The sequence below is a fragment of the Pyrus communis genome, chromosome 14 (genome assembly GCF_041283825.1).
Source record: "Pyrus communis isolate YQ-2024b chromosome 14, ASM4128382v1, whole genome shotgun sequence".
NCBI lineage: Eukaryota > Viridiplantae > Streptophyta > Magnoliopsida > Rosales > Rosaceae > Pyrus > Pyrus communis.
Genome location: NC_142578.1, coordinates 18,771,701 through 18,786,070, shown reverse-complemented (window position 1 = coordinate 18,786,070; position 14,370 = coordinate 18,771,701). Strand labels below are relative to the sequence as shown.

At 37.3% G+C, this 14,370-nt stretch overlaps 1 protein-coding gene across 1 annotated transcript; it reads left to right on the top strand.

Moving 5' to 3' along the window:
• The first annotated feature begins 3,819 nt into the window (after positions 1–3,819).
• On the top strand, positions 3,820–4,912 carry LOC148691334 (uncharacterized). Its single transcript, XM_088683988.1, has 2 exons — positions 3,820–4,086; positions 4,244–4,912. Exons 1-2 carry the CDS (start codon positions 3,820–3,822, stop codon positions 4,910–4,912), a joined length of 936 nt encoding a protein of 311 aa, XP_088540114.1.
• Positions 4,913–14,370: the final 9,458 nt, after the last annotated feature.

Sequence of the window (14,370 nt, the reverse complement as noted above, 5' to 3'; positions counted from 1 at the left end):
TCAGTTTCTACAGAACGAAATTGGGCTTGTCCAACGAAGGAGAAACCCGTGGAGCTCCAAAATTAGGTGGCCGATCGAACCTAGCTTACTCTTCCTCACCCAATCGCCGTTCCTCATAGCCAATGCAACGAAAATGATATCCTATACGAGTGAAGCGCCTTATATTCCACCGACCTCGTCCGCATCTTTCGACCATTTGTCATGTCAGCAACCTCGTTGTTGGAATCAAACCCTCGCTCTTCTTCGTCTTTATTGTAATTACTTCCTCCTCGGCTTCGATCACGGCGTGGTTGCCAGAAACTCGACTAGGCTTATGGCAGATCTCAATGAGATGCTCGAGAAACTAGTTGACGCTATACTTGTGAATGTAGAAGTGGAGATGAGGGAGGCACCAACAAAGGCTGTTATGGCTAAGTGCAGAGAGAAAGTTGAATGAGCTAAGGAGGAAGACGACGAGTCCATCGAAAGACGGACTCTGCGCACATTTTGATCGATTAAGCTTTTTAGTCAGTGTGAGAGCTGAGGACGGAAGATGAGTGAGTGTTTGAATTATGGAGGTCGATTGGTAGACTAGATTTTATAGAGAACCCAAGGGTCTAAGGGTGGAGCTCGGACTTCAAGTCAATGTATTAAAGATCACTTGTTACTTGTGGAACCTACGTTCCATGTGGAGTAATTATGTTTTACCAACTATTTGAATTGAGTTAATATTTGTTTAGACATAAGCCTTTTTTTTTTTTTTGGTAAACTGGATTTATAACCAGGGCAAAGCCAAAAAATTACAAGGAGTTCCACGCCAAGGAACAACCAACAAAACATAATACAAATAAAGTACTTCAAAGTGATATAGGGAATAAAGACCCAACACAACCACACCATTGTGTCACCCTAAATCACTCAATCCTAAACAAGATTTAAGGCGAACATGGTAGACCATCCTTGTTCAATATATAAACTATCGAGATCCATAACCTGATGAGAGGTACTAATCTCATTTTCTTGTTAATTACTTATTTCAAATTAATGTTTGCATGCTTGTGATCCATAAACTTAGTAATGTTTCTATAAGAAAATTATTTTGTTTTCACTGCACTTGATCACTACTAGTTTTTTAAGATCAAGAAATAGTTTAGTTTTAGAAATAGTATGTTTTTGCACTACTTTTCTAAAAAAAAAAAAAAAAAACTGGTTCGTTAACTGCGTGTTTTTTTTTTCCTTTCCAAAAATTGTGTGGGCTATTTTGGTTCAGTTTCATAAATAGTGTGCGATTTTGCAGTTGTCCAGAAATAATGTGCATTATCTTTGTTCAATTTCAAAAAATATTGTGCATTATTTTGCTATATTTCTAGAAAATATTTATTTTGTTCACTTCCAAAAATAATTTGGATTATTTTGATTCAATTTCAGAAATAGTATATATAATTTTTGTTCAATTTCAGAAATAATTTATGCTATTTTACTATAGTTCTAGAAATAGTGTAGGTTATTTTGATTCCATTTTAGAAATAGTGTGGATTATTTTGCAGTAGTTCTAGAAATATTGTGGGTTATTTTGGTTTAGTTTTAGAAATAATTGTAATTTAGTTGTAGTTCTAGAAATAGTATAGGTTATTTTGGTTTAGTCTCAGAAATAGTGTGGGTTATTTTGTTTTAATTTCAGAAATAGTATAGGTTATTTTGGTTTCGTTTCAGAAATAGTGTAAGTTATTTTGGTTTAGTTTCAGATGTAGTGTGAATTATTTTTCTGTAGTTCCAGCAATAGTGTGTATGTTATTTTGGTTTAGTTTCAGAAATAGTATGAGTTATTTTGTTTCAGTTTTAGAAATAGTTGTAGTTTTGTTGTAGTTCCAAGATTGGTATGGGATACTTTGATTCAATTTTAGAAATAGTGTTAGTTATTTTGTTGTAGTTTCATAAATAGTGTGGGTTATTTAGGTTCAAATTCAGAAATATTATGGGTTATTTTGGTTAAGTTTCATAAAAAGTGTGGGTGTTTTTGGTTTAGTTTTAGAAATAATTGAAACTTAGTTGTAGTTCCAGAAATAGTATGGGTTATTTTGGTTCAGTTTCAAAAATATTGTGAATTATTTTGTTTTAGTTCTAGCAATAGTGTCAGTTATTTTGGTTTAGTTTAAGAAATAGTGTGGTTATTTTGTTTCGGTTTTAGAAATAATTGTAGTTTTGTTGTAGTTCCATAAATGGTATGGGATACTTGGTTCGGTTCCAGAAATAGTGTTAGTTATTTTGCTGTAGTTCCAGAAATAGTGTAGGTTATTTTGATTCAGTTTTAGCAATAGTTGTAATTTTATTGTAGTTCCAGAAAAATGTGGGTTATCTTGGTTCAATTTCAGAATTAAAGTGGGTTATTTTTGCTGTTGTTCTACGAATAGACCTAGACATTGTGTCCCATCTTCACCAAATACTGGAAACGGATAAACCTATCATCCAAATACTCACCAAGCAAACTCCAGCAAATATTTTTCCAATTAATTTTTCTCAGCTATCATCCAAGTACTAAAAATTAATCACTTCCAAATGCAAATCCCAAATCCCAAATGCAATCTTGCAAATTCAACTAGACTACCCATCCTGACATTATTTTGTCGTGATGACTACTCGAATAGCATTGCTTTTTGCAGAAGTATGCATTTTTTTTAATCAACAATTAAGATGAATGGACTTTAAAAGACACAAAGAGGTTAAGCCACAAGGAAATTGGATGATTTTGATAAGCTATTTAAGATTTGTATGTACTAGCAAAATAATTAAAATAAATTTTAAGAGAAAATTAGATAATAAAAAAGTCATCCCTCATATTAAAGAGGAGGTGCTAGATAATGAAGCACTTAACAAACTGAAAAGCAAAAAGCATGAAGAAACAGATTTGACCGTTTGTTCAAGCTCTCGAGTCTCGACCTCCTTTTCGATCACTTGCCCTTTAAACACAACAACTTCAGCTTCCTGGCCACCGCCATCTCAACCTTCATCATTAATTCGATTGGAGAAATTCAATAACAAAAACAAAACCATAAATTGTAATCAGAAACGAAATTGCATATGCAAATCTCTTAAACAAGAAACTAATCAAACGAGAAAGAGAGCGTGTTATATTGACAGGAAAGACTGAGCTCTAGAGGCTCAATACTGAGACGCTTACCCATGCTTATCGGATTTAATCGATTCAACTGATTCGAGAAATGGTGGAATTTGAATTGAAAACTAAAAACAGGGTGGAAAAATCGAGAGAGGGAGAGAGAGGCACAAGTTTGATAATACTAAAATAAATAAAACCTACAACTAGGACAAACACATGTTAACAATATATAATGAATGGTCAGATAGTGTGCCATGTGTCAATGGATTCATAAGTTTGTTATAAGTAGGTTAAGGCAGTTATAAGGTGACTTAGTGAACAAGCTAGATAGGAGAATATATAACAAATGTAATGACTGAAATTCGACATACAGAAACTATTACAACAAGTCATTTCTCTCTCTCTCTCTCTCTCTACATTTCTCTTCCTTATCTCTCTAAAACCTTCTTCATCATTTATGCATTATTACATTTCTGCAACATAATATGTTGCTTTAAATGGTATCATTCGCCGATCGAGCTCTTCTTGCTTGAAAGGTTATCTCGATCTTGGATTTTGTACTTCCGCCGCTCAAGATCTTCTTCTTCTTCTTCTTCTCTGTTATCTTGGATTTCTGGGTTTTGGAACTTTAATAGTTTCCCTATCTCGTGATTATTCGTCTTTACAATCGTGTTCGCCAAGTGTTTGATATATTTCCTGTGTGAATTTTTCTTCAACAAGCTACAATGGTGATTGCCAACCAACTACAAATTGTGCAATCGCCAATCACCTCTCTTATTTCTACTATTCCTACGTCGGTCACTGTCAAACTTGATGATTCCAACTATCTTACCTGGCATTTTCAGATGCAATTGCTACTTGAAGGTCATGGAATTATGGGGTTCTTGAATGGTTTTCATCCTTGTCCTGTAAGGTTTATTTCTTCTGGATCTGGGAAGTCTTATGTCGATTATGGGGATTCATCATCAAGAACTGAAACAGATGCATATAAGGTCTGGAAAATGCATGATTGAGATGTAGCTTATTACTGTCACACTTTCCCCATCGACTGTAGCGCGTGTCATTGGCAGCATAAGTGCTCGAGAACTGTGAATTCGGCTCAAAGAACAATTCTCCATTGTTACTCGTGCAACCATACTCCAAATGAAGTCTGAGTTACAAAATATCAAGAAAGGCCCTGATTCCATATCCCAATACTTGCAGCGTATCAAGGAAGCTTATGATTATTTGGCAGCCGCAGGAGTGCATTTCAAAGATGATGATATTGTCATCTTAACTCTTAATGGATTATCAGGAGAATATAATACCATCAGATCCATCATTCGAGGTCGAGAGAGTGTAATCTCTCTCAAGGACCTGAGATCTCAGTTGCTTGCGGAAGAAGCAATGGTTGAGAATACTGTTGTTACACCATTTCTTTCTGCAATGGTGGCCAAGAATTCTGAATCTGGTTCCAAGCATTTTGGTGGTCATAATCAAGGGAGTTCTTCAAGTCAAGGGTATTCGAGCACTCAGTCTTCTGGTTTTTCTGGTACAACCACTCAGCCTATTTACTTCAAGAACAATTACAACAAGAACAAGGGCAGAGGTAAATTCAACTATAATACTAATTCTCGATTTGGGAATTCTAGAAATGTCTACAATACTTCCGCTTCCGGTATTCTTGGTGCATCTCCATCACATTCAACCTGTCAAATATGTGGAAAATTTGGTCATCTTGTTGATACATGTCGATTCAGAAATACTGATGCTGTTGTAGTTGAAGGATATCAGATTTGTGGCAAGAAGAATCACACTACTCAGTTTTTCCATTTTTGAAATGCAAATATTTCTGGCACCACCCCTCAAATGACTGCAATACGTGTAAACTCCTCACCATCCACTCCAACATCAAATGCTTCTTCTCAGTAGTTCTGGCTTACAGATTCAAGAGCAACAAATCATCTCACTACAGACTTGCAGAACCTTTCTTTGGCTACTCATTTCCTATCCACAAAGACCATTCAAACTGCCAAAGGTGCAGGTTTATCAATTTCACATATTGGTTCATCTGTCATTCATGCACCTACTAAAAAATTGAAGCTTAATTGAGTGTTATATGTTCCAAGAATTACTCAGAATTTGTTATCTGTACACAGAATCTGTCTCGATAATAATTGTTGGCTAATTTTTTATGCTTTTAATTTCTGGATTCAGGATAAAGCCACAGGGGAGGATTCTGTACAATGGGCAGTGCAGTAATGGGCTATATCCAATACCAATATCAAAACCAATTGTGCTCAAGCATCAAAGATTTAAAGCTGCATTTCTCAGACAACAAGTGCATTCCAGTTTCTGGCATAACAGACTAGGTCACCCCTCTAATTCCATTGTCTCCACTATACTTAGAAAAATCTAATATTTCAGTACCTTTTGATGTATTACCTTCTTTGTGTCAATCATGTTTACAAGGAAAATTCAGCAAGTTACCTTTTTCCCCATCTGTGTCTAAATCTGTAATTCCTTTTGAAATAGTGCATTGTGATGTATGGGATCTTGCTCCCTGTACCTCTATTGATGGTTATAAACACTATGTGACATTCATTGATGAATGCACTAGATATTGTTGGCTATTTCCTTTGCATAATAAAAGTGAAGTCTGTTATGTGTTTATTAGGTTATATCAGTTCATTTTCAATCACTTTGCAGTCTCTATTAAAACCTTACAGAGTGATGGGGGTGGGGAGTATACATGTAATGTTTTTCAATCCTTCTTGATAGATAAAGGAATCACTCATCAAATATCATGTCCTCATACTCCAGAGCAAAATGGACATGCAGAAAGAAAACATAGGCATATTGTTGACACCTCAATCACATTGTTACAGAATGCACACCTACCAGCATTTTTTTGGTCTTTTGGTTGTCAAACTGTAATATACCTTATCAACAGGATGCCTTCATCAACTATAAATAACCAGTCACCATTTGAGGCTCTTTTTCAATTTGTTCTAGATGTTCAACACTTAAGGATTTTTGGTTGTGCATGTTTCCCATTATTAAAGCCTTATATTAGTAGCAAACTACAACCTAAAACCAAAATATGTATTTTTCTGGGATATGCATCTAAGTACAAGGGATATATTTGTTTTGAAGTTAGCTCAAAAAGATCTTACATCTCGAGACATGTTATATTTGATGAGTGTGATTTCCTATATTTTTCTCTTGTCCAAAAGTCATATATCCATTCACAGAAGTCTAGTTCTGAAATTCCAGTGAGTTCAGTATTTGTTACTAGTAAAAATACAATTGTTGGCGCACCATCAAATCCTTTTGTGTCTAGTCCTAGTGTTACACCTAGCTCTGCCAATGCCAGGTTTCATAATTCCCCAAATACATTGGATTTATCTCAGCCAACATCAACAGAAGACACAAGACAACCCATTACTGGCACTTCACCTTAGTGTACTTCCTCTGCCATCCTTGTGGTTCCTGAGTTTCAACCAGAAACTTTACAAGTATTTCTTCCTATCCCTCCATTGAACTTACACCATATGCAAACACGATCAAATAGTGGAATTGTCAAGAAGAAAGCATTCCTTGCCATGGCCTCTGAGAATGCAAAAGTGGATTTATCTCAGATTGAACTAGTTTCTTACAAATCTGCTCTGAAATCTCCAGTATGGTTTAAAGCTATGGAGGAGGAAATACAAGCGTTACATTCTCAGCAAACTTGGTCCTTGGTTCCTTTACCATCAAACATAAATCTTGTGGGGTGCAAGTGGGTCTTTAAGATCAAGAGGCATGCCAATGGAACTATTTCCAGATACAAGGCTAGGATTGTGGCCAAGGGGTTCAATCAAGAGGCAGGTATAGATTATGGTGAAACATTCAACCCTGTAGCTAAGCCTACTACAGTGAGAATTGTTATTGCAGTAGCTACACAGTTTGGTTGGGGTTTAAGATGGCTTGATGTCAAAAATGCATTTTTGCATGGAATCTTGCAAGAAGAGGAATACATGGCACAACCTCCTAGTTTTGTTGATTCTATCTATTCATCATCAATATGCAAACTTCACAAGTCTTTATATGGTCTCAAACAAGCCACAAAGGCATGGAATGAAAGGTTTACTAATTTTCTGCCTTCTCTAAGGTTTCAAACAACTTATGCAGATACTTCATTGTTTGTCAAACACACTGATTCTAGGGTTGTCATCCTCCTCTTTTATGTGGATGATATAATCATCACAGGAGTGCAACAACTATTATCCAAGAAGTCATTTTTGCATTGGCAACCAAATTTGATATCAAGGATCTAGGCTCCCTCCATTATTTTCTTGGAATTCAAATTACACAAACTGCAGAAGGGTTATTTCTATCTCAGCATAAGTATGTTAATGATCTATTGACAAAGAAAGAAATGCATCAATCAAAGCCTTGTGATACTCCTTGCTTGCCTCAGAATCGGTTTCTTAAAGATGATGGAACACCATTTGATAATCCTGCATTATACAGATGTATAGTGGGATCATTACAATATCTCACTTTCACAAGACCTGACATTGCATTTTCTGTGCCTCAGGTTTTTCAATTTATGCATTGTCCCATAGAGTCACATTACTTGGCTGTCAAAAGAATATTACGATATCTTAAAGGGACTCAACATTATGGTATTCAATATGTGAAAGGAGAGTTAGAGTTGAATGCATTTAGTGATGCTGACTAGGCAGGGGATCCCAATGATAGAAGATCCACAACTGGATTTGTTGTTTTCTCAGGGACCAATCCAATCTCGTGGTCATCCAAGAAGCAAAATACAGTATCTCGCTCATTAACGGAAGCTGAGTATAGAGTAATTGCTACAACAGCTACTGCGATCGATTGGATAAAATAGATTCTTGCATTTCTACAGATTGATATATCAACTCCATCAACAATGTTTTGTGATAATTTATTAGCAATTGCTCTTACTTGCAATTTAGTGATGCATCAAAAAACCAAACATATTGAGATTGACGTGCATTTTGTTCAAGAAATGGTTGCTAAACAATTACTTTACATGCAGTTTGTATCCTCTACTGAACAATTTGCTGATATCCTGACAAAGGGGCTGTCTGTACCATTGTTTCGCGCTCATTGTTGCAATCTCAGGCTTCGTGATCCTCCTCCTGAGCTTGAGGGAGGATGTTAACAGTATATAATGAATGGTCAGATAGTGTGTCATGTGTCAATGGATTAGTAGGTTTGTTATAAGGAGATTAAGGCAGTTATAAGGTGTCTTAGTGAACAAGCTAGATAGGAGAATTTATAACAAATGTAATGACTATAATTCAACATATAGAAAATATTACAACAACTCATTTCTCTTCCTTATCTCTCTAAAACCTTCATCATCATTTCTGCATTATTACATTTCTGCAACATAATTTGTTGCTTTACACCACAATTAGGAAATCTTGGGTCTTCTCTATTAAGCTGTATGCATAAAAAAGTTAATAGGGACGAAGGCTGCATTTGGATCATAGAATAAACATACTTGTTGAAGTTGAAATTACTTTGAGCCATTTGCATTTGGAGATGTGAAAGCCCAAAGGAAAACAATAGGCAATCAATTTGGACCAATTGCTGTGAAGTATGTCGGTGATGATCCAATGGGACATGCATAAACAGATGATGAAGGATGTATTTGGTAATGCTTGGACTGCTTGCACCTCAGGTACGGCAGCGATGATCCAACTCTCTAGATTTCTTCGACGAAATGTAGATTCGGAAACTCATACGACATCTCCGCTACTTTCCAAACCTAGATCTACTCCTATTTATCACATCCATCAGGATTTCTATCACCATTTTCAGAGTTGGACGAAGAAGAAGATCGGATGATGGCAGATGTAATGAGAAAATTACAGAAATTAATATGAGTTTATAGACTTTCTCTCTGCATATGAAGGAAACAGACTAAATAAACGAGTGAGAAAACTTGACGTTAGGAGTACTTGGAAGCTCGATAAATTATTTTGGTTGGGCAGTTTTAGTGGGCTGATTTGATATTAAGTTTTGTATTAACCATTAAATAAACTTATAACATGATTTTTTTTTTTTTTGTTAAAATCTAAAGTTTTTGTTGATGCATAAAATCGGGTCGATCTTGGACCAATGTAAATCCGACCGTGAATCACACAAATGCACAAGAACACAAAAATATATCGTGGTTCACCTCAAGTTGATGTTATGTCCACACTGGTGTTGATTCCATTTCACTATGTAAATGAATGTTGAATATACATGGAGGCTATAGAGGCAATGTTTGCTCTCTTTGCTATTCTGTTTGCTCTCCCGTTTCCCCTCTGTTTATTTCCCTTGTCTCTCGTCGAGTCTTCTCTCATTTCTTAAGTGAGTGTGAGGGAGCCCTTTTATAGAATAAGGGTTTCCTCCCCTCTTGCATGAATCATGGACTAAGTAATGAAGCCCAAATAATGAGGCCCAATATATGGTACAACAGAAGTCCCCCAAGTCTTAAGTCAAGAGAGTTTTTTGGTTGGAGACTTCAAATTCAATCCATGTGAGGGCTGAAGTGACTAAGATGTCATCCAGAACTAGTACTCGACATGAGACGGTGCTTAACGTGAAGAAATACTCAGCTAGAGGTAGCACTCGTTGCAAGGCTGCTCGGCTAGAGGCAATGCTCGCGGCGAGGCGGTTGCTCGGCTGGAGGCAATGCTCGTTGCGAGCCGGCTCGGCTTGTGGCATTCTTCATTGCGAGTATGCACTCGACATTAGTGTGCGCTCATTATGAGTTAACTTTTGACATAACTCGGGTCCGTTTGTCGGGTTCGCATATTGGGTCTATGTGTCGAATCGGCGGATTGAGTCCACAAGTTGAGTCTTTGAGTCGGTGCCATACGTAGGGTCCACAAGTTAGGTTCGTGAGTCAGGGTTTGAGCTCAAGGGTGTCCAAGTTTAACGGTGTCTAATCTCGTAAGTGCCCGAACGAATGGGTGTCCAAACTCACGAACGTCCAAGCACATAGGTGTCCAAATGAGCGAGTGTTTGAGCAAGCGAATGTCTGGTCAGACAAAAGATTATTGATCAGACTAAATCTTTGTCACCATAAGAATGCAGCTAGTCAGTCTATAAGTTGGTAGGCTTCTTTAATCAGTCACAATGTTGATCAATAGAGTCTGTGCCATGAATCACCAAAGTTATGTCACCTTAACATTCAAATAATAAAAAGTGTAATTTGGTCAGACTTGCCACGTATTATGAGAAATAGTCATGTGATAAACCATAAATAAGATACAAAGACTAGTGATATTATAACAAAATTAAGTAACGTGCGAACAACTAGTATGCGGCCTGTAATGCTGCTCCTAGTGTATGTGGCACAGACAGCAAATAATAAAATAATATGAGCTGCATGCAAGCCGCAAGCGTCTGTTGATAAGTTTGCAAACAAGAGCCGCCAAAACAGTATTTATAATATAATCATTTCAAAGGAAAAGTAAAGACATCATGCAGACTAGCTTGTATACTTTCGGCTGCCAACTCACATCCATTTTCAGCAAATAAAATAAAATAAAGGAAAAGTAAAGATATAATCATGTTTGTTGGGGAATGATTGTTCCTTTATTTGACCCTTTTTTTCAAAGGCAGAGAATTTGGTTATTTGCTACGACTCGTTGTTTTTTGGAGAAAGTGGAGCACCATTTATAAAATAATTAAGAAAAAACATAAAGAAAGATAAAGTCTTATCTTCTTCGTGAGTGTTTCCACCGGTGGATGGTGGTGACAAGGGTTCAGCCCCCACTAGCAAGCCTTTTGAGTGTGGTCAGGATCCGCTTTGTCAGGGTGACGGTGACGAGGCCCTTGCGGAGGTCGTCGAGGCCAGGGATCGTGAGAAGGAGCACCATGATCGCCTGAGCAACCTGTTGGCACTGTCTTCTCCATGATCACCAGGTCCACGGGGTACACGGCAAGAAACTACGGGCTTACCACCGTCACTAGGTTCGCCAATGGCTGTACCATGCGCTCAGCCCTTTGGTTTAATAATATAGGTACTCTTTTTCTATTTCTTCAACTCTTCGGATGATGAGAGACTCTTCTCCCCAGCACCCACAAAAATGAAGACAACTTAGCTATTGTTCTTTTGGTAGTATATAGAAGTGTAGGTGTTTAGGAAAGCTAGCTGAAGCTTCTTTTTGTATTTAAACTCAAAATGAGTTCTTTCTCTGTAGATGGATGGATTGGCTTTTTTCTTAGCTTGGTTGTTTTTCTTTGAAAAAGAAAGTGATTGTGTTTCTTTAAGCTAAAGAGAGAGATTATGAGTAAAGATGGGGTCTGCGAAGGTTTTCTGGAAAAGCCAAAGAGGGAGGTTTTGGGTTCTTAGGTTGTGCAGATTCATCGGTGGAGGGTTGTGGTGAGGTTGTGAGGGTTTCACTATGTTGGAATGAAAAAAATGAAAGAGAACCGACATGACTTTTCGTATTGATTCCCACAGACAGCACCAAATGTTGATGCACAAAATTGAGTCGATCTTGGACCAATGTAAATCCAACCGTGAATCACACAAATGCACAAGAATACAAAAAAATATATCGTGGTTCACCTTAAATTGAGGCTACGTCCACACTGGTGGTGTTGATTCCATTTTACTATGTAAATGAATGTTGAATATACATGGAGGCTATAGAAGCAATGTTTGCTCTCTTTGCTATTCTGTTTGCTCTCCCATTTCCCTTATATCTATTTCCCTTGTCTCTCGTCGAGTCTTCTATCCTTTCTTAAGTGAGTGTGAGGGAGCCCTTTTACATGAATCATGGGCTAAGTAATGAAGCCCAAATAATGAGGCCCAATATATGGTACAACAGTTTTCATGCCCTTTTAGTTAGTTTTCCTTTATTAGAGATGAGGGAGGATAGACTAAGCCTCACAATAGGTGAGTCATAATAATGTGGTTCAGAATTTTCTTTGACGAGAACTGAACCTAAAATCTATCACTTACATGTGAAGAGGAATACAACTAGACCGTAGTACTAAGTGGCTCCAATGTTTTATTTATATCAATTAAAATTTAATGTAATTAAGGAAATACAAAACAAATTTGGATATAAACAAAAGTTGATCCGATCGGATTTAATTAAATATATTGTCATATTCTACATTTTATAATAGCATTATAACTTAAAAATATCGTAATCATGGTATTCCTTTTCATATGTAAGTGAGAAGTCTTAGGTTTTGTAATACCCTGATTATTTTTAAATATGTGATTTAATTATGAAATTCAAATGGGGCAAAAATGTGAAATCCCGTTCCTGGATGTTATTATTAAATTAAGTATTTCATTGTCGTATTCGTAGTTACAACACATGTATATTTACAGCAAATACTTTTTCGATATGTGGAAAAGACATAAATGCTCTAGCTGGCTAAACTGAAATTATACGAGGACGTATTTTATCCCTATATGCTTCATTGTTATATTTTATCCTTATATGCTTCATTGTCATTGTTATATTTTATCTACAAATGTGTAGGCGAAAACCGTTCTCGAAACGGAGTTATTGTCATATCCTGGCCCGAGCCCCCACCACATCCCGAGTTTGACTCCACCGTAGCACAATATTGTCTTCTTTGAGCCCCGACCATGCCTTCATGGTTTTGTTTCAAGGAACTCACACGAGAACTTCCCAGTGGGTTACCTATCCTGGGATTGCTTTTTTGCGAACTCGCTTAACTTCAGAGTTCCTACGGAACTTAAAGCCAGTGAGCTTCCAAAAGGTCTCGTGCTGGGCAGAGATGGGAATATACATATAAGGCTTACAAGATCCTTACCTCTGGGCGATGTGGGATCTTACAATCCACCCCCCTTAGGGGACCGACGTCCTTGTCGGCACACTTCCGCCCAAGGATTAGCTCTAATACCAAATTGTCACATCCTGACCTGAGCCCCCACCACATCCCAGGCTCGACTCTACCATAGTACGATATTGTTCGCTTTGGGCCCTGACCACGCCCTCATGGTTTTGTTTCTGGGAATTCACACGAGAACTTCTCAGTGGGTTACCCATCCTGGGATTGCTCTCGAGCGAGCTCACTTAACTTCGGATTTCCTAAGGAACCAGAAGCCAGTGAGCTCTCAAAAGGCCTTGTGCTGGGTAAAGATGAGAATATACATATAAGGCTTACAAGATCCTCACCCCTGGGCGATGTAGGATCTTACAGTTATAAAGAATAAGATATAAACGAGAAAATAGGAAAGGAGGGAAATAAGAAAAGGGGTTGCCCAATCAGAAAAAGGAAAAGTGAGAAAGGAGAGAGGAAAAGAACAAGAAAACCGGATCCCCCTTGACCTGGTCTTGACCTGGTTACTGGCAACTTCTCCCGTTGCCGTTTCCGTTGGTTTTCCGGTGAGTTGGAGCCACTTGTCACCACCACCATACTCATCAACCTTCCCTCTTCCATTTCCACCCAAAAACCGACATGATTTGACCTCAGTTTCGTGAAGTTTGCACCGATGGGCTTCGTGGGTGCACGACGACGATAGGCCGTTTCTAAAGGGTATTCCATTGACCATCACTACCATTAGACATCTCTTGAACCGAGGAACAAAGGCCAAACAAGTTTGGGGACGATGAAGCTGTAGATTCGACAAATTAAAGAACACCAACTTTAGGGTTTTTGATGGATCGAGACCAATTTCAGGTGTTTTTCGACCGAATTGGACTTTGGCCCAAGTATTACAATTACCATCTGCAAGTACCACAGTGATGGAAAAATGTTAAGCCCTTGCATGAAGAAAAAAAAAATACAATTAACATCTGACCGTCCAAATAATATATGTGTTAAATACAATTAATATTATAGTCAAATTCCTAAAATTGAATCGTATGTAGGTTGTGTTTTATATTTTTTAAATTATATATATATATAAAATTATTTTTTTAAATGAAGACAACTAGTGACAAGCCACGATTATCCACCCCTTCTAAGGGCCGGAAAGACTATTATTGTATTGTTATTCTTTAATGTCCAAACACATTTTGATTCGTAAAACGAAAAACTGTTTGGCCAAATGTTACCAAACACGATAAAAATTTGGAATTCAGATTGGATTTTAAAATGCCTCACTGGAACAATCCAAAATGCACCCATTAACAATTACTACAGATGAGGCCTTGGCCAACATATCTGAGCATTACCGCGTACAAAATAAACACAAAGGAACGAGGAGAACTCTCTCAAACACAGAAGGGAGAATCTAATTAGGACATAGAACCGATAAAACGAAACAAGGC

Excerpts from the sequence above, each read along its gene's own strand:
- LOC148691334 (XM_088683988.1), top strand. The coding sequence starts at position 3,820 with ATGGTGATTGCCAACCAACTACAAATTGTGCAATCGCCAATCACCTCT. Across the intron at positions 4,087-4,243 it reads CTGAAACAGATGCATATAAG|TCTGAGTTACAAAATATCAA; the intron begins GTCTGGAAAATG and ends CTCCAAATGAAG.